The 25,642-nt window shown below is 37.0% G+C and overlaps 1 protein-coding gene across 8 annotated transcripts in view; it reads left to right on the top strand.

The window, feature by feature from the left end:
- GRB14 (growth factor receptor bound protein 14) overlaps positions 1-25,642 on the top strand; it is a 178,786-nt gene that overhangs the window by 81,942 nt on the left and 71,202 nt on the right. Inside the window, exon 1 of one of the 8 annotated variants that reach the window (XM_065931662.1) lies at positions 25,144-25,256. The exons of the other annotated variants lie outside the window; for them this stretch is intronic. Coding sequence (XP_065787734.1) covers positions 25,194-25,256 — 63 coding nt within the window. The 5' untranslated portion in view covers positions 25,144-25,193. Of the gene's footprint in view, positions 1-25,143; positions 25,257-25,642 lie in introns of those variants that run through there. 8 annotated transcript variants of the gene reach the window in all.

Genomic DNA, 25,642 nt, shown 5'->3' with positions numbered 1-25,642 from the left:
AGCCTGCTGATCTAATTTTTAAATCATTTCCTCCTTTTCATCCTTCTTTTGGTCTTTTTGTTCTACTTCCTGGGTGATTTTTCTCCTTTTATGTTTCCATTTTGAAACAACCATTTTTTTTTTCAGTGATTATATCTTTCATGTCTAAGAACCCCTGTCTTATTCTAAGTCTTCCTTTTTAAGTTTTATAGTATCTTGATGCAATTTATGCCATCTCTCTCTGGATATTATTTGTAGCTTCTTTGAAATTAACTTCTGTCTCAGTCATTGCGTCTGATTTTTTTCCTCTGTTTATTTGTTGTGCTTCTCTCTCCTGTGCTGGCGATACTCACCCAATGCCTGTTGAATTTTGGCTGCCCATTCATATTTTAAAATGAGGTCAGAAAATGATTGTTGCAAACTGTGTTTGTTGGTTGGCAGTTTTCATGGTAAAGCAGTATTAATCAAGCTTATTGGGAAACACACATGTCTATATAGGCCTTACATCTGAGGCCATCTAGGTCATCCAGACAGGGATTCGCCAATGTTTTGCTTGAGGATATAAGCCTGGCAGCCAGTGTGTAGGCTGGGTAAGAACAGAGTGCTTGGCGAGTGTGTTTCTGATTATTTGGGATATAGATTTTCACCCCTAGCCTCTTCTGACCCTAGAGCCTCTCCAGTTTCATTTCTCTTAAGACTCTGTCTCCCCTGAGACTTGGTAGAAGTAGTGGCCTGACTCTGCAGGGTGGAGAGGAAGGATGTAGGAGTGCAGAGACCCTTTATTCAAAATTTCAGGTCATAACCATTTCTTTTTTTTTTTAATATCTAGTAAGGGCATGCTGCAGTCCATGGGGTCGCAAAGAGTTGGACATGGCTGAGCGACTGAACTGAACTGAACCGAACTTAGGAGTACCTCTTCTGTACATACCTTATATTTCTAGTTTCTGAACATACCAGGGCTTTGCAGGACATAATGGATTGCTTCTCATTGCTCCGGCTCTTAGGTTTGACCTCCCTCTATTCTCCTAAGTCATCTACTATTCTAGCTATTTTATGTTTTCATGTGTTACAGTTTGTAGTTAAATCTGTTCCTTGATCTCTTTGTAGCTGAAATGAATATTTTTGTTTATTGTTCTTGTTTGGGGGCATTTGTAAAGGAGGAAAAATGTATTACCCTATAGTCTTGAAACTTTAATTTTATTGAAAATGCATTCATGCATTTATTCATTTCATTTTTAATTTTATTCTCTTGAGTAGCTATAACATACATATAGTTTGCGATATAAAATATATTAAAATTATTTCATCAAGAGGTCTTGCTCTCAGTTTCAAATCCATTGGTTTAGGACATCTCCTCCACGTCCTATAGGGATTCACTTTTATTAATGTCTTTTTATATCCCAAATCACTGCAGACGGTGACCACAGACACAAAATTAAAAGATGCTTGCTCCTTGTAAGAAAAGCTGTGATAAACCTAGACAGTGTATTAAAAAGCAGAGACATCACTTTGCCACCGAAGGTCTGTATAGTCAAAATTATGGTTTTTCCAGTAGTCATGTATGGGTGTGAGAGTTGGATGATAAAAAAGGCTAAGTGCCAAAGAACTGGTGCTTTTCAGTTGTGGTGCTGGAGAAGACTCTTGAGAGTCCCTTGGCCAACAAGGAGATCAAACCAGTCAGTCCTAAGGGAATCAACCTGAATATTTGTTGGAAGGACTGATGCTGAGGTTGAAGCTCCAATACTTTGGCCACCTGATGCGAAGAACCAACTCATTGGAAAAGACCCTGATGCTGGGAAAGATTGAAGGCAAAAGAAGGGGGCAGCAGAGGATGAAATGGTTGGATGGCATCATTGACTCAATGGACATGAGTTTGAGCAAACTCCAGGAGATAGTGAAAGACAGGGAAGCCTGGCATGCTGCAGTTCATCGGACATGACTGAGTGACTGAACAGCAACAATGCATCCCCTTGTTCTTATTTATGTAAATATTAATAGCTATAAATATATATTTATTTTTAGGCATACCCTATTTACTTTGCTTTTTGGCTTAACACTTTCTCTTGATATCTTTACTTGAAAACACTTTAAGCGGTATAAACCCGTATATATTATAAAGTAATTTGTATTAATTTAGAGTTTAGAATTAGTTCTTATACACTTTCAATCACATTTTTATGAAACTCAAGGATTTTCATGGGGATGGGGATTGTGCAGAAGATTGAGGTATAAAACATAAAAGAGGCTGAGGCATAGAGACAGTTGAGATGCAGTGAGAGAAGCTCAGTGTTGAAATTAGAAAAATGGAGGTGGGTATTTAGGCCGACTTTCATAAACTGAGGAGTATTTCCACACGTGGAAAAAATAGTATAGATAGTATAGTGTTCAACTACATACAAAACACATACAAAGTAAGCATATGGTGCATGTCACCATATGCTTCCCCAAATATCTAGTAAATAGCAAAGCTTGCATCAGAAAGTGTTGCCACTTCTAAAAGAGAACATGCATCTGTGCCCATCTTGAAAAATTTTGATAGACTTGAGACCATTAAATAATTTCTGGCTTATACATGCATATTCAGCAATACATCCACATTCAGTGATTCAAAATGAGGATGATGCCTTCAAGGAACTTATTTTCCGAGCATCTATATCAACATTGTGCTCAGTTGCTAAGTCATGTCCTTAGCAACTTGGTCACAAAAGCCACTCTTCTGTGACCCCATGCATTGTAGTCCTCCAGGCTCCTCCGTTGATGGGATTCTCCAGGCAAGAATACTGGAATGGGTTGCCATTTCCTCCTCCAGGGGATCTTCCTGACCCAGAGATTGAACCCATGTCTTCTGTTGTCTCCTGCACTGGCAGTGGATTCTTTACCACTGAGCCATCTGGGAAGCCCTATATCAACATTATACAAAAACAATTACTCAAAGACTTGGTTGGTTGTAATTCAGTTAGTAATGCTATACGCATGCTTTATGTATGTGTAAATGAGAAAACTCTACTAAAATAGCTTCCTAGTCTACACAAAAAACAACTCAAAAAACATTTAATGATTGGGAAAAATCCTGCTCGACTGATCTTAACCATCTGTCTTTTTGTGAGAAGTTATATAATTTTATTCTGTATTTTAAAATAAATATTTAAATTTAATTAATTTAGATTATTAAATATTGTGGAAAACTATAAACACTATACAAACAAAAGGTAAAATTAAGACCACTGAACAAAAATAAAAGTACTATCCCGTTGCTTAGAAATAACTCCTGCTAAAATTTTGGATTTTTTAATCTTTACCCCTTTAATGCATCTAGACTTCCTTGGTGGCTCAGATGGTAAAGTGTCTGCCTACAATGTGGGAGACCTGGGTTCAATCCCTGGGTTGGGAAGATCTCCTGGAGAAGGAAATGGCAACCCACTCCAGTATTCTTGCCTGGAAAATCCCAAGGATAGAGGAGCCTGGTAGGCTACAGTCCATGGGGTTGCAAAGAGTCGGACACAACTGAGTGACTTTACTTTCACTTAATGCATCTAAAAATATAAAGTTTTTCAATCAAATACTGTATATTGACCTAGAGTCATAAGCTTTTAGCAGGAAGGGTTCTATTAATGATTTTTTTCTTGTTTTACAAATTTAGAGACTGACCCAAGTGAATTAAATTACTTGCCAGTACCTGGCCGTGGTCATTTATCAAGTGAAGTGGTGGCAAGAGGAAACCTCGGGTTTTCTGATGATCTGGCTGCAGTGTCAGTGGGTGTGAGTCACACTCTGATCTTCAGATTGTCAGCAGGTTGCCACGCACACCAAGGCCAGACTGTGGAGACGGAGGCGGCATGCACACAGTGGGCCTGCTGGCTGACGCCAGCCGCCCGCTTGGATCCCAGCCTGGTGGCGCCCAGGAGTCAGGGCCTCCAAGTCAGAGCTGGCCTGTTCGGGGTAGGGTCCCAAAGACCTTGCTAAGATCAGGAGCCTATGAAGCAGAGTCTCTGAGCCAGGCACACCAAGTGTGTCTGCTCAGCTGCCCAGGACAATAGTTACTGCTTTGGAGAAGGCAGTGGGATCAGGAAACAGGTTCTGAGGATTCGTGGGGAATGATAGCAAAGTAACCTGCCCTGAAGCCTTGGAAAACCTTTGGTTTCCAGACCAGCAGTCCAGAGGATTGAAGGTAACCAGGCCTTCCCATATCTGACCTCTGGTTCTCTGAAAATTAGCAAACCAACAGCCTTGTATTTCAGGACTTAGCTGAACTTGGGCAGAATAAAGCCTTTTGTTTTTCTCTCTTCTATTGAAGAATGTAAGTACAGTTGAGGCACAGAGGACTCAAGCCTGTGGTGAACTCAAGCCTATTGATGGGGGGAGAGAGTGGGAAGGGGGAGGGAAGGAGGAGAGGAAAAGATTTTGTTTTAACTCTTGAAACATTCTAAGACTTTTTTTCACTCAGTAGACACCATAAATGCAATGTTTTGATCAAAACTGCTTACTTAATGGTCTGGGATGGAAGGCACCTTAGAGAAATACTCACAAGTGAGGTGCATGCTGGTATAATCTTTTTCCATCCTTAGACTTGGAAAGTCTACTTTCTATGTGGAAGAGTATTTTTAAGTGCCAATTTATTGTAGCAGTTGCTGAGTTTTAGAGGAACCCTCAAGTAAATACACAGAAATTTCTACATATTATTTCTCCTCAGCTTAATATTAGAACTGAAAGCAATTTCCTAGGGCTGAGACAAATTCATTAGGTCAAATAATTTTACTGGGTTAACAAACTTATAAGTGATATATGATTATAGCCAAGTATTGTCCTGTTGTGTTTTTATTACGTATGTGTTGTAGCTTTTACAAAATAAATCAAGTGGCAGTTTTACAATACAAATTATAATATAACCAGTGAAGTTGTATATTTAGAGCACTTATAATACCAAAACAATGGCGTTGATATTTTCTTTTCACAAAGAATATGGTTGTGTCTTGTTTGTTTAAAAAAAGTAAAACTACTTTTGCAAAGCACTATAAAAGTAGTTTCAGTCATAGGTTCAGATGAAATGATACTCTTGAAAAGACGTGGAGCCTTGTAGATTTCATCCAATGCCAGGGTGCTAGATACTATATTATATGCTGCTACTGCTAAGTCGCTTCAGTCGTGTCCGACTCTGTGCGACCCCACAGACTGCAGCCCACCAGGCTCTTCTGCCCCTGGGGTTCTCCAGGCAAGAACACTGGAGTGGGCTGCCATTTCCTTCTCGAATGCATGCATGCATGCTAAGTTGCTTCAGTCGTGTCTGACTCTGTGCGCCCCTATGGACAGCAGCCCACCAGCCTCCTCTGTCCACGGGATTCTCTAGGCAAGAATACTGGAGTGAGTTGCTATTTCCTTCTCCAATGTACTATATAGAGAGCATAAATTAAATGTCAGTTTGCATTAGATTATAATCTAACTAATAGTTTTGTTGTTTATTTCCTCCTTCCAAGCTGGATTCATCTTCATTTGGATATGTGTTAAAGTCATGCAATTTATTTTATTCTAGAATCAATACATCTGAATAAATATACTCTCATTCAAGATAAACACTAGGAGATGACACTGATTCCAGTGATGTGTTACTGCTCAAAAGTTTGTAACAACTGAGTTATTTTTAGAGATTGACAACAATCTTTTAAGCATTCTCATTGGTGACTGATCTTAATTCCTTGAAGCAGTCTCATTTTGAGAGTTAGCAAAAAGTTGTCTTGAGCCAATTCTGGAGAATGATGGGAATGCTCGAACCAGGACATATAGGAAGAAGGCTCTGCATTTCCTGCTTGACTCAGACACCTTGATATTCCTTAAGAAGTATATGAAAATTGCTTGTGGAAAAGAACATTGTTAGAATAAGGATATATAGGATGTCCAAAACTTTTTCTGTGACATTTTCTTTTGAACTGCAAATTAGAATATTTTAACTAGGATAGCATTTTTTTTTTCCAAAGGCAAGGTATTATTATAGTTTTAATTTGAACTAAATACATCCCAGAAGGACAGTATTGTGAAAGCAAAAGCCATAAATCACTCTTAAGTAACAGGGGGATATAGTCTTATATTGCAGTGACTATAAAATGTCTATAAATGTACACAGACTCCAGGAAAGGCCTCTGTGCGCTGTGACGTGTGCATTCAACATACCGAAAGTGTAACTGTACCTCGTCTGTTGTGCAGCTGGTATGTACCAATGAGTGCATATTGGGCTTGGTCTCTCAGTTTTGTCTTTGTAGTTCCACAGACTGTAGCCCGCCAGGCTCCTCTGTCCATGGGGATTCTCCAGGCAAGAATACTGGAGTGGATTGCCATGCCCGCCTCCAGGGGATCTTCACAACCCAGGGATCAAACACAGGTCTTCCGCATTATGGGCTGATTCTTTACCATCTGGGCCACCAGGGAAGCCCAAGAATACTGGAGTGGGCAGCCCATCCCCACTCTAGGGGATCTTCCCAAACCGGGAATTGAACCGGGATCTCCTGCATTGCAGGCAGATTCTTTACCAGCTGAGCTCCCGGGACTATTCAGAAGAAACTTTTGGAATGGTTTATCTGAATTGGGAATTTTAATAAGCATGTCTAAGAGATTTCAATGGAAACCATCTTCTTCTCAAAATAGCGTGCCCTGCAGCAAACTGAACATTCAAAACTACTGCATTAACTTTAGATCCGTGTTACTTCAGGAGGAGCTTACAGCTCCTCCCCATTTATTCCAGAATATAATGGTCTCTTCTCAATAGACTGTTAATGTGGATAAAGGTGGCTGAAAATAAAAATACAGGTTTATTTTCAAATGCAGCTCCAAATGATGAGATCTACCTGAATAACTCCTGAGACAGTCACTCTTGAAGGAGTTCACTCATTTGCTGCATCTTTATGTTCTGGTATATTTGTTAAATCAGGATAATATCACATAGTCACACCTCATAAATATTTGAACTTGAAATCAAGAAACTGCATATTCTCCTACAGTTACTTAAAAGTTAAGAATACTTTTCTCTCCCCACCTACATACAACTCTATAATGATGTCCACATTTGCTTTCTCAAAGTTTCTGCTGTGACCACTGGCAGAAACAGCAGAGGAGACCAGATGGTCTGTTGATTTGAGTAGAGAAATTCTTTGGCCTTTATTTAACTCGGTAGTTCTACTCAATCTGCTCAGGAGAGTCTAATGAGAGAACATAAGGATGCTGCTGTTAAGATGGGGTAGATTGGCACCATTTCTGCATTTCTTGCCTACCCTTGGCTGGGCATTGTCGTTAGTTCTCTTATCTTTATAAAACCATTAAATGAATCATTTAAACAATAAAATCAGTTTTACACGTGTCATAATATTTTAAAAGATGGCTCTATGTTTAAATCCTGTTACATATAGAAAGTTTGTGAGGACTGGAAATGGATTTATCTGTTAAAAGTTGATGAGAAGTTGACCATTTCCTTTGGCTTCAGAAGTATTTTGGTGACTACTGTAGTTCTAATGCAGAAGGATTGCAGTGACTAAAAGTGAAGCCCTAAACAAATGCACACACTATTTTTGGACCTGGTTGTTTATATCAGAAGTTTCCATGACAAACATCATCTCTGAAAAGATCCTTTGTGAATTCACCTCCTTCTGGAGTTGCCTGTGGTGAATCGATTCATGGTACCCCCATCTTGTATGAGAAAAGTTTTATGTCAGTGCGTTTTCTTTACATTTGGTCCTATTGTCTGGAATGAAAGTTTGCTTTGGAAAATAATCCTAAATATCTGTTTAGTAAGATGAGTAGTCTCTGTTCATTAAGATTAGCAGTTGAGCAGTTTAGTAGTTCTTGTTCAGTAAGGTTAGCAGACTCTGAATTGGAGAAAATAAAAATGAGTAAAGATTTGCCTTGAATTATTTGTTGGAATTTCAACTTACTGACTGCCTGAATGATTCCCTTCTTCCTTTTCTTTATTGTCAGTGATTATTTGTCAGTCTGTGGTATGAGAGTTGGTAGATGTAAACAATATTACATTATTGTGTCAATCCCAGTACTAAAAAAACCTCATTTATAGAAATATTAGAATTAAGCCAGTTTGGGGAATTCAGTGTTCCAGTAAACTGAAATTTTTTTATTAACTGTAAGAAAACCCTTTTATGTAGAAAAACTATCTTGGACGAAGTAATTCACCTGAGCTAATGAATGCCTGCTACCACATCTGAAGCAGAAAGGGTGGGTATGGTGCTAGGCATCCATTATCTCAGGTAAATTTATAGTGCTATTGATTAATCATCTGTAATTAAAAGCACATAGAGCTCTGTTTTTAAGGATGTCTTCACTTGACCCTCATTCTTGTTCATTAATTTGGCTAGGTTTATAATTCTAGGTTCAAAATTATTTTATCCTCAAAACTTTGACTCAATTAATCCTTTGTCTCTGAGTGTTCAGTTTGGAAGATAAAAAGTGTGTTGTTAGCCTGAGTCCTGTTTATTTTGTGAGAGTTTTTGTTTTGATTTGTTTATTGGTTTTTATTCTCCTTCCTGGAAGCTTTGCAGTTTTTCTCTTATTGTTGGTGTTATGATATTTCACTAAAATATGTTTAACAATTGTCTTAAAAACCCTGCTATTCCTGCTTTGTACTTGGTAAGCTCATTTAATCTCAAGCTCATAGTCTTTTCTTTAGCTAAGAGAACATTGTGTGTTTCATTATTTTCTCTCTTCTGTTTTTCCCTTCTGGGCCCAAATTTTGCCAAGCATTATGTCAGCCTTGTGGTTTTCAGCTAGTTAACCTCTAACATCTTTGATCATCAATTGCATTATTATAAAGTGGAAATAATAATCCCCAGGAGGCCAGTACCCAAAATGGTAATTATTCTTTCTCCTTCAGATGCCTTGCTGCTCTAAGCTTATCGTTTTGATCAAGGCACTTGAAACTAAATATAGATTTCTGGCTCTTAAAGTGATGTCTGGGCTGTTTTTAGCGTGAAGGTTATTGGACATGACTCTGGTCTTCCTCAAGGTAGCACTGGCTCATTTCCGAAGACTTCTTTGGATACTGTAGCTGTGTTATATGTCAACTACAGTGATCAGCACAGAGAAAAAAAGAGTCAAAGTATATGTGGAATGGGAGAGTGTTAAACAAGGTGACCCAGTTTGTTACAAGGTAGAAGTCTATACAAGAAAGCTGTGGGATCTACAATGTTTCCATATAGATTCAGCTGATGAATAGCTGCTGGATTAATCTTCCCAGAAGAAGAGCTTCAGGCATGTCACCACTCTTTAAAAATCTTTATTGAATCTCCATTTCCTTACAGAGGTAACATCAGATTCTTGAACTTAATTTTCAAGTTGTCCAAAACACTGGCTCCAGTTAAACTTTCCAATCTTATATCCTACTGTTCTCTACATATTCATTCATTCTAATTAAAATATATTATTCTGTTTCCCAAATCTATCCCATGCTGTTCCCTTTGCCTGCAGTTCTCCCTGCCTTCTATTTTTTCTAGTGAAATCCTTTGCTTTTAAGTTTCAACCTCAGAGCTTCTTCCTTTACAAAGCCTCCGGCAGTCTCTGTAACTGTTTCTCTGTACGGCTCTTATAGCATCTAACATACTGCACTGAAATGACCTAAGGAAGAAACTGTAGCTTCATCTGTAATTTACTGAGGTCTAACAATGCCTATTTTGTAACCTGTGCTTGATAATTATGGTTGAATGCTTAAATGAGTGAATGCATTCCAGTCATGCTGCATTGTAATGTTTTACATAGAGGAAAATAGACTTGGAGGTTTTTTTGTTTTTGATGAAACTGACTGGTGACCAAAATTGTGCCTCTTTGACTATTTTGATTAAAGTTTTCTTAAAATATTATTTATATGATCGCTTCTTGATTTTTATGAAAGCTATAAGTACTTTCTAATGACATAGGATATGTCAAATTTTGGAATGTAGTTACTCAGCTTTCAGTTCTTTTCCTTTTAAAAGTCTTTATGAAGAAAAATGAAAATCAGATATAATACTGCTTGTGGCTGAAAAATATTGTGCATTTTAATGAAATTTCTTATACCATCTAATTTGTTTTACCTGTGAACATACTTGTTACTTGGGATTGACTGTGATAAATCTGCTGAGAGTTGAGTTCTGTTTCATAATGCATTCTTTCTTCTAACTTCTTTTCCAGTGATGAAACTGAAGATATGAAATGTCTTCTTTAAGTTGGAGCATTTCTGTAACTAAGTGCATGACTTTTAAAAATGCATTAGAAGTTTCTTGATGGATACAAAGATGAGGAGTAGGGCAAGACATTACATGGCAATTTGTTATGTGTGACTTATAATATTTGGGAAAAGAACAACTATAATTTTGTGTCTTCAGTCAGCAGAGTGGCATTGATTTGTGGCAAGTCAACATATTCCTGTGCAGTTTTGTAATGACAGTACTTAAGAGAAAAGAGAAAAATCCTTACTTAAGTCTTCTGAAAAGAACTTTTAAATTGTAGGGACTTACTTCTGATCATCTCCCCAATATACAGATTTTTTTTCTTTCATAACATGAGTGTGTTTTCAAGTTTATATTAGTAGTTTTTCCCCTTTAAAAATGAAAAAAATATTTAAAGACTGTTTTTTTAATTAATACCTCATTTTGCGGAGAAGGATAGATGCTCTGAGAGTTGGTAGAGGACCTGGAACCAAAATGATCAAGTCTTCCAACTTAATACTGACAATATTAACAACAAAACAACAACAGTAATAATAGCAGCTAATATGTACCATGCATATATTTTCATATACTCTCACTATAAGGAAACTGAAGCATTGAAAAATTAAGTAGCTTGCTCAGGATCACATTATGAAGTAGTAGAGTTGGGGTTCAAAAGTAGGCCGTCTTCTTTTGAATCTCTCAGTATAACCCAGAAATGTGGTTATCTGTGGCTTCACTTTTTAATTGAAACTCTTGAGTGAATTTAAGTGCTCTAAGAAAATAAGGATTAATCTTAAACCTAATATCACAACATTAGTATTAGCAATAGTTTTGTAAATGTCAGTTCATCTCATTACAGAGCATACCTGTCACAATATATAGGCAAAAAAAAGAATCTGCCTTCAGTGCAGGAGACCTGGGTTCAATCCCTGTGTTGGGAAGATCCCCTGGAGAAGAGAATGGCAACCTACTCCAGTATTCTTGCCTGGAGAATTCTGTTGACAGAGTCTACAGTCCCTGGAGTCACAGAGTCAGACACCGAGTGACTAACACTTTCATGTTTATTCCTAGGCTGACTAAAAATTTCTTATTTAAAATAAAAATATGATGGAAATTGAAATTGGGTTTAACCTTTCATAGTTTATAAGTTGAATTCAGTGTAATTCATTTTAGACTCTGGGTACTGATATTGAATTGATGATAATATGTAAGTGCATATGAGGTCAGCTAATCCTGTATATTCACAGGGAAACAAAACAAGTATGATTTTCAGTAAAGAAGAAAATGTCCTCAAGTAAGAAAAGTTCCACTTTGTTGAACTTACTAGAATGTTTACAGACAGAAAATCTACTAAGAAATTATGCCAATTTTAATATAAAAATGAGTACAGTACCTACAGCTTCAGACCATTTATCGTTTACCCTTTTACTATTTGTCCCAATCATTTTATATTTCTTATTTTTTTTTGTTTTCTGCCTTCTTTTGGATTAATGAACTTAAATACTTTGAAAATTATTCAGCTATTTCACTGTATAAGCTGGTAGGTTTACACTATTTTACTATAAGTAATGAAGATAAGTGGATTGATTTTGGAGATGTTCATGAAGTACAAGTAGCAAAATTGGTGATAGAATGGATATGAGGTGTGGATATGAGGCATATCCAGAATCACTCCCAAATTTCTGGCTGCTGAATGGATGGAAGATGCCATTCACTGAGCTAGAAACACTGGAAGAGGACCAGATTTGCATGTTGGATAGTGACATTAAGAGTTTGATTCAGAACTTTTGAGTTTGGGATGCGTTTGAGGCCTCCAAATGGAGATATCAAATATCAAATAGCCAGTAATATCATGAGTCCTTTGCTGCACAGAGATATCTGAGCAAGAGACGTGAGTTTGTGAGCATCTGCTTATATGGTGGTAATTGAAGTCTTTGGACTGAGTGAGCTGGCCAGATGAAAGTCAACAGAGAGATGCTAGCCAAGAATGTTCACATAATGAAGGGCAAATAGAAAGGAGGATGAAAAATGTTCATTTTACTTAGCTTCAAGGAGATCTTTGGTTAAAGGACTGAATTAGGTCTTTCAGAGTGGAAACCTTAGATTGTATTTGGAGAAAGTTTGTTGGTAAAAGAAAAAAAATTATTTTAGCTGGAGAGAAATTTTAGTATCCTTTGTTTTTAAATCTAGAGGCTTCAGTAATATGTGTAAAAGCCTAAGAGAAATCTGGTTGAGAAAAGTTTGAATACCCAGGAGAGAGAAAAGAGCATAGAGTAAGACTTAAGAAACTAGAGAGAAAGGGGGATGTATTAGTTTCCTATTGTTACACTAACAAACTATAACAACACACATTTATTATCTTACAGTTTCAGAAATCTGAAACCAACTCATTGAGCTAAAATCAAGGTAACAGCCTTTTTCCTTCTGGAGACTCCATTGAGTTGCCTTTACTAGCCTCTGGCTCTTGGTCCCACCTCACTGTGACCCCTGCTTCTGTTTTTACATCTTTCTTTCTCTGCTTCCATTAGCACATCATTTTCTTTGACTCTGACTTCATCCCTGCCTTCATCATAAAGACCCTTGTGAATACTTTGAGACCACGTATATATTTCAGTATAATCTTCTCTTATCAAGATCTTTAAATTAATCACATCTGCAAAGCCCTTTTTACCATCTAAGCTAATATATTCACAGCTACAGATTCCAGGAATTAGGACATGGGCTTTTTTTTTTTTTGATGGAGGCACATTATTCAGTTTTATCATTTTGCTTTTTTTCCAAGTTTTAATTTCTACTTTTATTTTTATTAAGTGTTTTTTCTTTCTATTTTGCTGAGATTTAACTTAATAATGTTTTCTAAATTTTGGATGCTAGTGAGTTTATTTTCATTCTTGTTTGTTAATATATATTTAAGGCTATGAAGCATAGTATGAGAATTACTATAGCAGTATAAGATGTGACATATAGTATTTTCATTAAATTCATTATTAATAGTAGTAGTATTACTATATGGATATTCTTCAATTTCAATTTTTATTTTTTCTTTGGAGAGTTACCTGAAGAGTCTTAAAATTTTTCCTAATCCCACATTTTCTTTGTCATTTTTAATTTTATTATATTGTGGTCAGAAACTGTTGTCTGTCATCCTTCCACTATTAGAATTTATTGCGGTTTTATCTGTGACCTAAAATGTGACCGAGTATTTTTTTAACCATTTTCTTAAAGAGAAGTTATATTCTCAATTTAACCTCAGAGTTCAATATGTAGCAGTTAAACCCATTTTATTACTTATTTCAAACTATTTATAGCTTTCATATTTATATCTACTTTTTAATACATCTGTTCATCATGGTTTGAGAGTGTTGGATAATAGTCTGTTGATAGAGTGTTTCTGATGTTCCTTATGTCTCCTATATGGATGTGTATTATATGACACCTGCTGTTGCTGCTAAGCCGCTTCAGTCGTGTCCGACTCTGTGCGACCCCATAGACGGCAGCCCACCAGGCTCCCATCCCTGGGATTCTCCAGGCAAGAACACTGGAGTGGGTTGCCATGTCCTTCTCCAATGCATGACAGTGAAAAGTGAAAGTGAAGTCGCTCAGTCGCTGCAGCGACCCCATGGACTGCAGCCCACCAGGCTCCTCCGTCCATGGGATTTTCCAGGCAAGAGTACTGGAGTGGGCTGCCATTGCCTTCTCCGATTGTATGATACCTAGACATTCATAATTAATATATATTTTTTATTGTGAATCACATCTTTTAGCACTCAGGTTGTCTTCGTTGCTTGTTTGATGCTTTTCTGTCCTGCGTGATGTTGCCCACTGCGTTCTTCCCCTAACCCTCCTTCCCCCCTTTTTTCCCCTTTCTCACCCCCGTGCCGCTCTCCCACATTGTTTTCAGACTTTCTCAGTCACTGGTCATGGAAGTCTCTTTCCCACAGAATAGAGTGGAATCTGCTTTATGATTCAAATGGAAGGTTGGTTCCCTTTCAGTAGGTGAGTTTGGCTTTCTGGCATTTATTGAGATAACATAAAATTTTGGTCTTGCTACTGTTATACTCCTGGAGAAGGAAGCGGCAGCCCACTCCAGTGCTCTTGCCTGGAAAATCCCATGGTGGGCTGCAGTCCATGGGGTCGCAAAGAGTCGGACCCGACTGAGCGACTTCACTTCACTTCACTCTTATACTATTTGTTATGCTTTAAAATAATAGGTTTTGAAGAAAATTTGCTGTGTGTTCTGCCTTCTTAGCATTGCGTTCTTTTAATTAGAAAGGTTTACATTTCTGTTATCATTATGACTATTTATGGAAACCCTTAAACCTCTTATTTCTTTAAGTATTATCTATTAATCTCCTCTAAGGAGCAATAATAAAATTAATATTTTTCTTTTTCCTCCTCCCTTTTCTACCCGCTGGCTTTAGCATTATAAAATAATTTAAATTATCCTGTGATTTATCAGTCTTAAATAATAGCTTTTGATCTCAGTAACATTTCCATGTTTTTCCTCCTTCAGCTTTTATCTTTCCATGTTTGTTTTATCGTTTCTACATTTTTTAAGGTTTATGTTACTTTTATTATAGCAACATAATTACATAGGGATTTAGTCCCATAATTAGTTTTGGTATTTATTATAGTCCTTTTCCTCTGAATTTTCCAGCTGTCTCTCGGATGTTTGCAATTTATCTCCTAGTAAATTCTTCAAGAAGGTTCCATGGGAACAAGATTTTATGTGCTTTCATGTGTTCAAAACTTTTGAATATTGTCTGTTGTCTTTATAATCAATGAGTTTCACGAGATTTAAAAATCTCGTTTCTGTTTTTCTTTCCCCAAGTATTTCATGGGCTTTACTTCATCCACTGGGGTAACTAGAAGGCCCTGAGGTCCAGTGAAACTTGTTGAATCTTATAGTGGAGAAATACTGCAGCAGATGGATTTCCCCCTTACGAGCCACTAGGGCGTTTTTGCCTTGATGTCCGAAGCATTCTTTAAATTTCAAGTCCAATAAAGTAGGATATTTTACTGTTGGCTATTAAAATGACTTTCCTAGCAGATATGTGCCCTTTGGTAGGTACTTTGTTTTTTAATCATTAAAATAGCATTTCAGCTTTATTAATAGTAAATTTGGAATAGGGAAATCAGTTTAGACCATAAGCAAAACTAGAACTTTCTATTCATTTCCCAGCTACCCATTCACTATTCATACAAAATAAACCTTGACTCCCACATCTAAGTGAAATGGGTCTGGAGAATCTTTTGGTGAGTGATGGGGTACCAGTGGCCAGCCTCAAACCTGGTCAGGTCTGAAAATAAGATTACTATAAGTTGGAAGTAACATTTCAGTCTTGTCTTGAGTGGTATAACCTAGGTTCAATTACAACTACATTTGTCATGTGAGGGTAAAGAGTTCAGTGTCTATTTATTGGTCAGAGTGGCAGGTGAGATGGAGCTGAATGTTTGAACTAAATTTATCTAGTTTTTTTTTTTTTAACTCATTTGTTACCTTTTGGTAACTCACTCATTCTTATCTAGGGGAAAGAAAGATTTGCAGAAGAGAATGCCAGGATTTACTGAGTATAAGAAAATACACATCCTTCAAAAGAAATACAAGGAATGAAGTGAAAGTTGTCATCTTTTTCCTAGTCTTATTTGATATTTCTCTGCTGTTACATTGCAACCAAAGCTTTCACATCTCTCAATACAGACTTCTACACTCTGCATTTTATAGCTAGGAAATGCACTAATAAATTTTTACAAAATATCACATATATTCACTATCGTTCCAACTGTATTGCTAAATACCTATTAAACTATAAACAAACGATCAATGAACATTACACAAAGTAGCTTCATTCTCCATGTTGAGGGAATAGACCAGCCCACTGGACAATTTTATTCTTATTTTCAGACAGTCGAGCTCTAATTATATTGGTTTTCCCTGAAGTATATTAAGATACTTTATCTTATAATCATATCTAAGCAGACGCTAGCATTTAGAAAGTATGAAGATGTCCCTCTCTCAACAGATACGGAACAAGCCTTTATTGGAATGTTGAACTCCAATTGAATGTTGAACTTTATTGAATGTTGAAATATGGCCATCAGAGCCTATTGAGAGGAAAATACTTAAACTCTTTCAGAAGTAAACTTTGTGTAGAATGTTTCTGATGTGCCCCTTTAATAAATCTCTTTTTTAAAATTGAAATGCAGTTGGTTTACAATGTTGTGTTAGTTTCAGGTGTATAGCAAAGTGATTCAGCTACACATAAATAAATATAAATATGTATATCTATATATCTTTCAGATTTCAGTATGTATTTTATTGTAAAATGTTTCTCGTATTTTATTTTTATATATTTATTTGTTTCCGATATTTTGATTTTCTTCTGGGGAGATTGTGTAGATTTCCTTTACTTGTCTTTAGTTCTCTGTTTCTCGGCTGTACTGTGCTTAGTCGCTTCAGCTGTGTTTGACTCTTTGGGACGTGGACTTTGCGACCCCATGGACCATAGCCCGCCAGGCTCCTCTGTCCACGGGGATTCTCCAGGCAAGAAAACTGGAGTGGGCTGCCATGCCCTCCTCCAGGGGATCTTCCCAACCCAGGGACCCAATGCACGTCTCCCGCATTGCAGGAGCATTCTTTACTGTCTGAGCCTCTAGTCCTTTTTAAATTTAAAGCAGCTTTTTTCCTCTTTGGTTGCAGTTTTTGTATTTGTCATCTATTTATCCTGACTTTGATTTCACTATAGATGAGCTCTGTCAGCTGATGTTTCATCTCCTCTTATTGTCTTGGTATTTCTTCCTTATATTTTTAATTGTCTACTTTGTGTGCAGACAGATATGATTTTGCTTCATTAATTATTTTTTGATTTTTAGTTTAATGTGTGATCTTAAATTTTATCTGCTTTTTTGCTAGTACTTTTCTTGCAAGTAGTCCACATCTGCCATTTGTTTCTCCTGTGCCTCTTCTTTCTTCCCATTCATAGTATGTTTTTTACAGATTCGAGGATGGGTCTGTTTTAATATTCATCTACAAGCAGTGGGTTTTTGTTAGAACATATTTTTGGGAGGCTCATGAGGAAGACAGCCACAGTTTAAGTACTAAGTTAAAAAGACTTTTCCTTTTCTATGATTGAATATTTTTTTCAGTCTTTATTTCTTCTAAGCTAAGGGATTTGGGAATATGTGAAGTTTTTCTTAATATAATGACTGCCCACTGCTACAGAGGTATGGTGTTCCTGCAAAAACTGATTTCTTACCTCCTTTGGTTTCTGTTACTTTTTAAAGGATTTTTGTGCTTATGTTCATGGGAGACATTGATGAGAAATTGGACAGTAGTATGATGCCAGTCTGATTTTCCTACATTGCAGGTAAACAAAATTTTCTCTCAGAAAGTGTTAGGAATTTTTTTTCTCTTTGAAGTTGTCACATTTCCTACCGTTTGTTGAGCATGGCTCCTTTTTCGTTCATATTAGCCATCTGGGGCACTTTTAGTTTAAAACTTGTAACCTCATTCAGCTAAGGGAACTTCTCTTCTGCCTTTTCTTTCTTATTCCTCATACTTTCTTTTTTAAAAACTCTTTCTGTAACATATTCTATGTGTGTTGATCTTCTAGATTTTTCCTCCATGATTTCTTTTTCTTTTCATTTCTTTGACTTTTCTTCACATTATAGAAGACACTTTCTCAACTTTATCGTCTATATTGTTTTCTAGTTTTTAGCTTTTTTTGTTATAATAATGTTTGAGAGTTCTAGTTACCTCATCTTCTGCATTCCTTTTCTCTTACTTTCTCTAAATATACTGTAAACCTAAGTTCTCTGGACCTGCCTTCACCATCTTGTCCCTATACAAAAGTTCCGGCTTTAATTTCTTGTGTTCTTATCAGTCTAATCTCAATGACTTCTAGCTTTCAGAAATTCTTTTAATTTTTGGTATACTGAAGGTACCTTTCTTGTATCCCAGCATGGTAAAAAAAAGATGAAGTGACTTATTTTCTTTTAGCAAGGAAATTCTCTCATTTTTCTTCTCTTCTTCCTTCTTGTCATTTTAAGGTTTTGGAGGCATGAAGAAAGTTAGTGTTTGTTTTCTGTCTACTTTCCTGATCCATTTTTCTTATGAGAACCTTAAAGTACATGAAATTTGAATAGTGTAGATAAGACATTTATCTTTTTATATTCTATACTTTTTAAAATTATAATTTATGTTGAAAGCTCATATACATGGAAAATATAATTTTATTTCTATTTGTTAATGTTTTTACTATTTGATCCTGTATTTCTCCTCCTTGTCATCTTTGAAATCTTGATTTCTATGTTGATGATTTCCATTTCTCTCTGGGACTCATTTAGGACTAATTTCTCTCTTTCTCTTTTATTCCTTCTAGTCACTGTTCCACAGTTTGTCTTCCACACTAAGATAAAGGTCACATCTTATCAAATACTGCTACCTTTGAGGATGAAAGTCTGACTTCTCAGTGTGACATAGAACGACCATTCTTGGCTGGCCCATGCTTTTCCAGATTTATCTTTGTATATGTTTCCATCTTGAATATTTTGTCCACTTGGGGAACTTGTCTGCTTGCTCATGGTGAAATTAATGTCTTTCTCTTTTATGGTCCCAGAACTTTATGTATAGTTGGTTAAAGAACTTAACACATTGTTGTAATTATTTTTATGTGTCCATCTACCCTCCTGTAGATAGCACAGTACATTATGCCTCCTTGGCCGGCAGCCATAATGCTCCTAGAAAACCATCTCATCTGGAGAAAGAATACCTAGGCACTTTTAAAAATCCTTGAATGACCTGTAGATTAGTAATATTTATCATCAGTAGTCTCATAAGTCATTCAGTAATTTCTTTAAAAGAAGAAACTGAATGACTTATGAGACTAGTGATGATAAATATTACTAATCTACAGGTCATTCTTCTATCAGACTTTTAATCAGTAAGAAAGTCCAGACATTTTTGATGGAAGGAAAGAGCCGTCAAGGTGGAGGAGGAAAAGTAAGATAGAGGAAGATCCGATCAGATCCACCAAGTATAAAGGATGATGCTGTGTCATACCTAGGGAAGCAAAGGGTATTTGAGTAAGATGAACTGATAGGATTAGAAGTACTGAGTTTGTATCTAAAGATATCTAGACTACTTATTGCAATTAACTGCTATGACGAAATATTTTAAGATTTTTTTGAATCCAACGTTCTTAGGACAACAGTTAAATTTAGTGACAACTCTGCTGACCACTGACAGAGCTGTGCGTGCTCAGTCGCTCAGTCATGTCCAGCTCTTTGTGACCCCGTGGACTGTAGCCCGTCAGGCTTCTCTGTCCATGGAATTTTCCAGACAATACTGGAATGGGTTGCCTCCTTCAGGGGATTTCCTCCTCCAGGGGATCTTTCCAATCCAGGAATCGAACTCACTTCTCTCTTGCATCGCCTGCATTGGCAGGCAGATTCTTTACCACAAGCCACCTGGGAAGCCCAGAACTTTGTCGTTTGGCAAAAGAATATCCAAATCATCCTGTGAAGAAGACTGTGTGCTTTTGTTCAGAATAAATCACAAGGCTAGCAATTGTTAAGATGAGAAAGGAAGCTTGTCCACCATGTGACCAGAGTGAGTCGTCATTCCACGTTGACTGTAACGTAATGCCTACTATGCACAGAGAGGAGCAGCATAGGAAAGGAAATCCTGGGTCCCACCCTTAAGGATTATATTTTCCTTGGGCAAATAGCTAAGGCCTACAAAAGGATTTATTAGTTATCAAAGCAATTATTAGTATGTATAGAAAAAGGCATGAGAAATGGAAAAGTTTAAGCCCTAAAAAAAGTATAGAACAAGAAATGATATAATTTAGATGCAGGGAATGACTTCTTGGAGGGGCCAATTTTGATCTGCATCTTTGAGGGAGTTAATGAATATGGAGGGGCAATTAGCTACCCCACAGGGTAGCATAATGGCATGATATTCAGGGACATGGTGAAGAGGGAAACAAGTTTTGTTTTGTGTGAGACAGGAGATTGGTTGATGGGTCCCCTAAAGAAGTATTTGTAGGATTTAGTAAACAGGAAGCATTTATTACAGCATGTTCCCCCATGTATAAAACCACTCGAGTAGAAAGAGTACTGCTCAAAGGGAAGTTAGACATGTCTCTGGGGCTTCCCTTGTGGCTTGATGGTAAAGAATCTGTCTGCCAATGCAAGAGCCTCAGGAGATGTGAGTTTGATACCTAGGTTGGGAAGATCCTCTGGAGAAGAAAATGGCAAACCACTCCAGTATTCTTGCCTGGAGAACCCCAGGGACAGATGAGCCTAGTGGGTTACAGTCCACTGGGACGCAAAGAGCAAAGAGTTAGGCATGTCTTAGCAGCTAAACAACAACAACAAAGACATGTCCCTATTTGCAAGGAGCCTACATTCTAAATAATATAGAATATTAGGGAAAAAAAAAAAGAATGCTAGGAAACAGTAGCTGAAGCTTGACTAAACTAGGGTAAAGAGTCTGAAAAAGATGGATGTGGCTTGAATCTGTAAAATGGGAATAAATAATGCCTGCTTTATAAAGCATTATCTACCTCTCAATTCTAAGGTAACTTGTGCAAAAAAAGAGAGAGAGAGAGAGAGATGCTTGAATGATGCATCACCAGTAAAACTTTCAGAAGAGGTGGGACTGTTTTGAGGCCTTGAAAGGTTTTAGAGAGGCCTTGTGGGTTTTAGAGAGAGAGCATTATAATATAAAGAGGTAGAATTTAAACATGCTTAAGTGAGTTCCAGGAAACTTTCGTTGATGTTGTGTGGAAGGAGAGACTTGAAAGGCAGACTTGGAACCTAGAGACTGATCAGTGCTTATGCCTCATCCCTTCTGCCTGGATCCCACCTTGTATCCTACTTTGCCCAAGTGTTTACCTGTTGCCACGTGTCAGCTCCTCTGCTACACAGGTATCAGGGATGATCAACTCTGAACTCCCGAGAGCAAATAGCATCATACTTTATGCATACTAAAGCCCCCCCGCCCCACCATGTGTATTTATTAAGTGAGTTAGTAAAATGAATGCTTAGGTACATTAGAAAAAGAGTGGTATGAAGATGACATTTTACGCTAATTATACATCAAATTATATAGTTCAATGTGGGAGAGAATATTGTAGAGTAGAATAGCAGTGTCTTGGAGAGGGCCAGATGTAGTTTTCACCTTGACTGATGGACTTACATACTTTGTGAATTTGGGCAAGTTTTTGCAATATGTACTTATATCTGAGACCATTTTTAGCCATATGCTCTTCTGTCCTTAGTTTCTTCATCTACTGAATACCTAGTGCCTACTTTGTAGAGTGGGTGTCCCTTGTGACTCAGACAGTAGGGAATCTGCCTGCAATGCAGGAGACCGGGGTTCGATCTCTGGGTCAAGAAGATCCCTTGGAGGAAGTCACTCCAGTGACTTCCACTCCAGTATTCTTGCCTAGAGAATTCTATGGACAGAGGAGCCTGGCAGGCTACAGTCCATGCAGCTGCAAAGAGTCTGACACAGCTGAGTGACTAAGCTCACATGTGCACTTTATAAAGTTGTGAGAATTCAACGAAAACTAGCTAAATGCCTGGCTCATATTGGGTGCTCCCTTATATAATATTATCATCATAATGTTTATTATTATATATTATTTTTTGTTAGTCTTAATTCACATTGAAACTTTGATATACATAGTTTGAGTGACAAAACTCACTCTTGTTCTAACAAAGTACTGAGCAAAAAACAAAATAATATACAGTGCTATTCTATAATATTTCATTGTGTATTATACTATATTGTTTGCAACCCTGTTATATCAAAATTTAATTTTGGAAACCATGATCTGTGACACAGTCTAAGGAGAAGGTATCTTCGGCCCAGTTCTCTGCAGGAGCAGTTCAAGGAATATTTTGCAGCACCTGCCTTGGACTCTTCCAGATCCTGCACAGAATTGATATCCTTGACCCTCATAGCAATCCCCAAATTGTTGGCCATAGCTTTATATTCCCATTTAGCAGCAGCTGAAGAAATTAAGGCTCAGGTGACAAGATTAGTGAGTATGCAAACCATTGATAATAGTGGTAGAAAGCATAGGCTAAAGTTAAGTTTTGAGTCAGTGTCTGCAATAACTGGGATGTAAGATAAAGGACAGTCACTAGGAACACTTGGAAAGGATCGCTGAGAAGTGTACTCCTTCTGTGTTATTAAGTGCAAGTGTCATCTCATTAATCTTTTCAGCCTGTTGACTGTAAAATATTTGAGTTTTTTTTCAAAAGATCTTTTTGGAAACAGAGTCACAAAATGCTACATTTCACTCTTCATGGTTTTCACTGAAAATTTGTAAACTTTAATTTTCAAGTAGTTCCAAACTACTTCAGCAGTTTATTGTCTCTTGAATGTTTTTTGAGAGCAGGTATGTTGCAGTGCAATGAATATAGAGCCTGGGTGATGTTTTGACTTGAAGGATTCATTTTAGTGTTTAAAAAGTTTGTGTGATGTAAAACAGCATCTCTGACTCTCTGTTCGCCAAGACTTCAAAACTTGCAGTCAGCTTTGAGACGCTCCCTCTGAGTCTCCATCAGTTATCAAGTTCTGCATATTCTTGTCTCCTAAAGACTTTTCAGAGCAAATGTCATTTCCTCCTTGAAGCCTGTCATGATGGTGTATCCCTGGTGCTTGGCATTTAATCACAATGAGACTCAGTCCATTACCGAATGTAATTTCTTTTTTTTTTGGTTCACATCTTTTTAAAAATTTTTAAAATATTTTTTTAAATTGCGTTTTTATTTTTTAAATTATGAAAATATGATGACACATTTACAGAGACTTGGAAAATACAGAACAAAGTTACATATGTGATTTTTCATTTTAAAAAATGAGTATCTATTCCACTACGAAGCAGTGACCATACCTTACTTATCAGGATGTGCCTACCACCTAGCTCACTGCCTAGCACATAGCAGGTACTTTGCCTCAAGATTTAGTGGAATGAATTACCTCGATTATGGTCGAAACGTTTTTGAGACCAGAGATAACACTTCTTTGTAATATTCAAAGACTAAATTGAGAAAAGAAGAAAGAAAAATTATAGATAGTAATCTTGAAACTATGTAGTTACAGTAGGCATTGTCATTGTGTGCCTGCCAAAAAAGTGACTCAAGGTTAAAGCAAAATCTTCCTTCACAAATGGTGACGTCCATCTCAATATTAGTAGAATTTTTGTTGATAGTTTTATTTTAAAAGACCACGATAGTGATGAGCGTATTTGAAGGGAAGGAAAGGAGACACAGATGTAGAGAATAGACCTGGGGACACAGTGGGAGAGGGGGAGAGTGGGGCAAATGGAGAGAGCAGCATCAACACACATACACTGTTGGGTGTAAGATGGAAAGATAGTGAGAGGCTGGTGTGTAACACAGGGAGCCCAGTGTGGCTCTTGCTGATGATCTGGAGGAAGGGGATTTGGGGAGGGGAGGGAGTCTCAGGAGAGAGGGGATATATGTATAATTATGGCCGATTTGCCTTGTTGTATGGCAGAAATCAACTCAACCTCGTAAATTGTTTTTTAAAAAATTAAAGAAAAAAAAAAAGACCATGATAAACCTAATAGGATAGGAATCAAATGAATGCCCCCAAATTAGATGACTGTGACTTTTTTGTTAAGTGAATTCCCCCTACCCCTAACTACCATTGTGAGACATCTGTGTAGGATTTGAAATTCAAAGTAGGGAACCCTAGAGTTTGTAGTGTCTTTTTCTTTTGAGGAGTATGAGATCACCATGCATATAAAACACACCCATGTGAACCCTGCCCAGTAGCAGCTAGACAATGAAATGGAAAGTTTGTGCCTGAGTTGCTGAGCATCTTCCATTTTGCCTTGTTTCTACAACAACCACTTTGTGATCTAGTGATGAGGAGCGCCCCTCAGGCTAAACACAAGGCCTCACACCCTGTGTCCTGCTTGAAAGGGCATTGAGTAGGTGCTTGTTAGGGAGTCAGTCCAGAGGAGATTTTATAATTATAAAAACTAGATTAGTTTTAATATTGTAATACTTTTTTTGTCATTTTTGAGTGTTTCTCTTACTCTTCATTTAGACTTTATTGAAAATTTTCTCATTAACCAGAAATGGACCATTCTCCAACTCTCAAAAATACTGAAATACAGTTTTTAGTTATTATAAGACAAAAGTCAAAATGCTTGTTAATCATGATTATTGTTTAAATGCTTTGAATTAAGTGAAATATGCTCAGTTACACAGATCTGTGCTTTTAAAAAAATTAGCATATCCAATTCATATGTTGTAGCTTAATGCCCCATTTGTATTTAACATTATTATTTAGGTTGATTCTTAAGATTGTATTTAACAGGAATATTTAAGTGTGTAACTTCAAGCGCAGCTGAAAGGTTCATAACAAAAAATTTTAGCTGCTTAGAAGATGAAATGCCTAAGTATATATTAAAATCCTTTTATTATAACTTGTAAATGAACACTTTTGGACTGATTCTAACTTCAGGATTATTTTTTTTTATGCCTCATATAAGATGTTTCAATCGACCCATTTATCACTTTTATGAGTAGCATAAGTAAATTTAGTGCATCTGCATATTTATACACTTTAAATAGACCAATGTAAACAGTTTCTTATCTGCCATATGTTGAAATGTTTTAGTAAAGTAAAGACATAACTGCCTAGTCAACAAAGAATGGCATTGAATTGCACTGTTTTGGAAAAAAAAGTTAAGTGAACTAGATGGCTGTTAATCTGGTTCTTTAAATATCATAAACAAAAGTATCAGAATGTGTTTCCAAGGACAAAGGCGGAGTTTTCTGGGCTTTGATTGGTCGCTGCCTTGTCCTGTCCCACAGCCATCCTTAATTGGCTTTGGGTAGATTGGAATCACATAAGCAGAGTGACATTTATTACTTTCCTAGTTGTTTCTTTGCCCTGAGCCCCGAGATTCCCAAGGAGAAACTATAAAAGATTTCTTTCATTTTGTCCATGATCTACGGGAGGGGATCCCTCTGAGAAGAACAGGCATGAGTTTGAGTGCAAGAAGAGTCACTCTGCCTGCAATAACGCCCATAGTTCTCCAGAAAAGGGTATGTGACTTCTGCTTTTTTCTTTTCTTCTTCTTGCTCTTTTTTTCTTCCTGTAACTGTGTTTATTAGTGTGTTGGTCACTTTCGTTATCTATCCTGAGAGGGGCTAGAATTCATTGAGGCTGTAGGTGATTAAAAGACAGATTATTGAAATTAGACTAAGGGGAGAAAAAAAAGCAGGGCCAGCACATCTCTGTTGTAAAAAAGCCCCATGTGAAAGCAGTTTGGTCTCAATTTGAGGGCCTTGTGATTTAGAGACTGTATTGAAGCTTGTTCTTACTTTTTTTCCCCTTTTACTGTAACTTCAGGCCACTTTGCTTTTAGTTCAATAGGCAATCTGCTAGCTATTGTGTTTCATATTTGTTTACTAAGGAGCAGTTTCTTTGT

This window comes from Muntiacus reevesi, chromosome 3 (assembly GCF_963930625.1).
Source record: "Muntiacus reevesi chromosome 3, mMunRee1.1, whole genome shotgun sequence".
Taxonomy (NCBI): Eukaryota; Metazoa; Chordata; class Mammalia; order Artiodactyla; family Cervidae; genus Muntiacus; species Muntiacus reevesi.
This window is presented reverse-complemented; position numbering and strand designations above follow the sequence as displayed.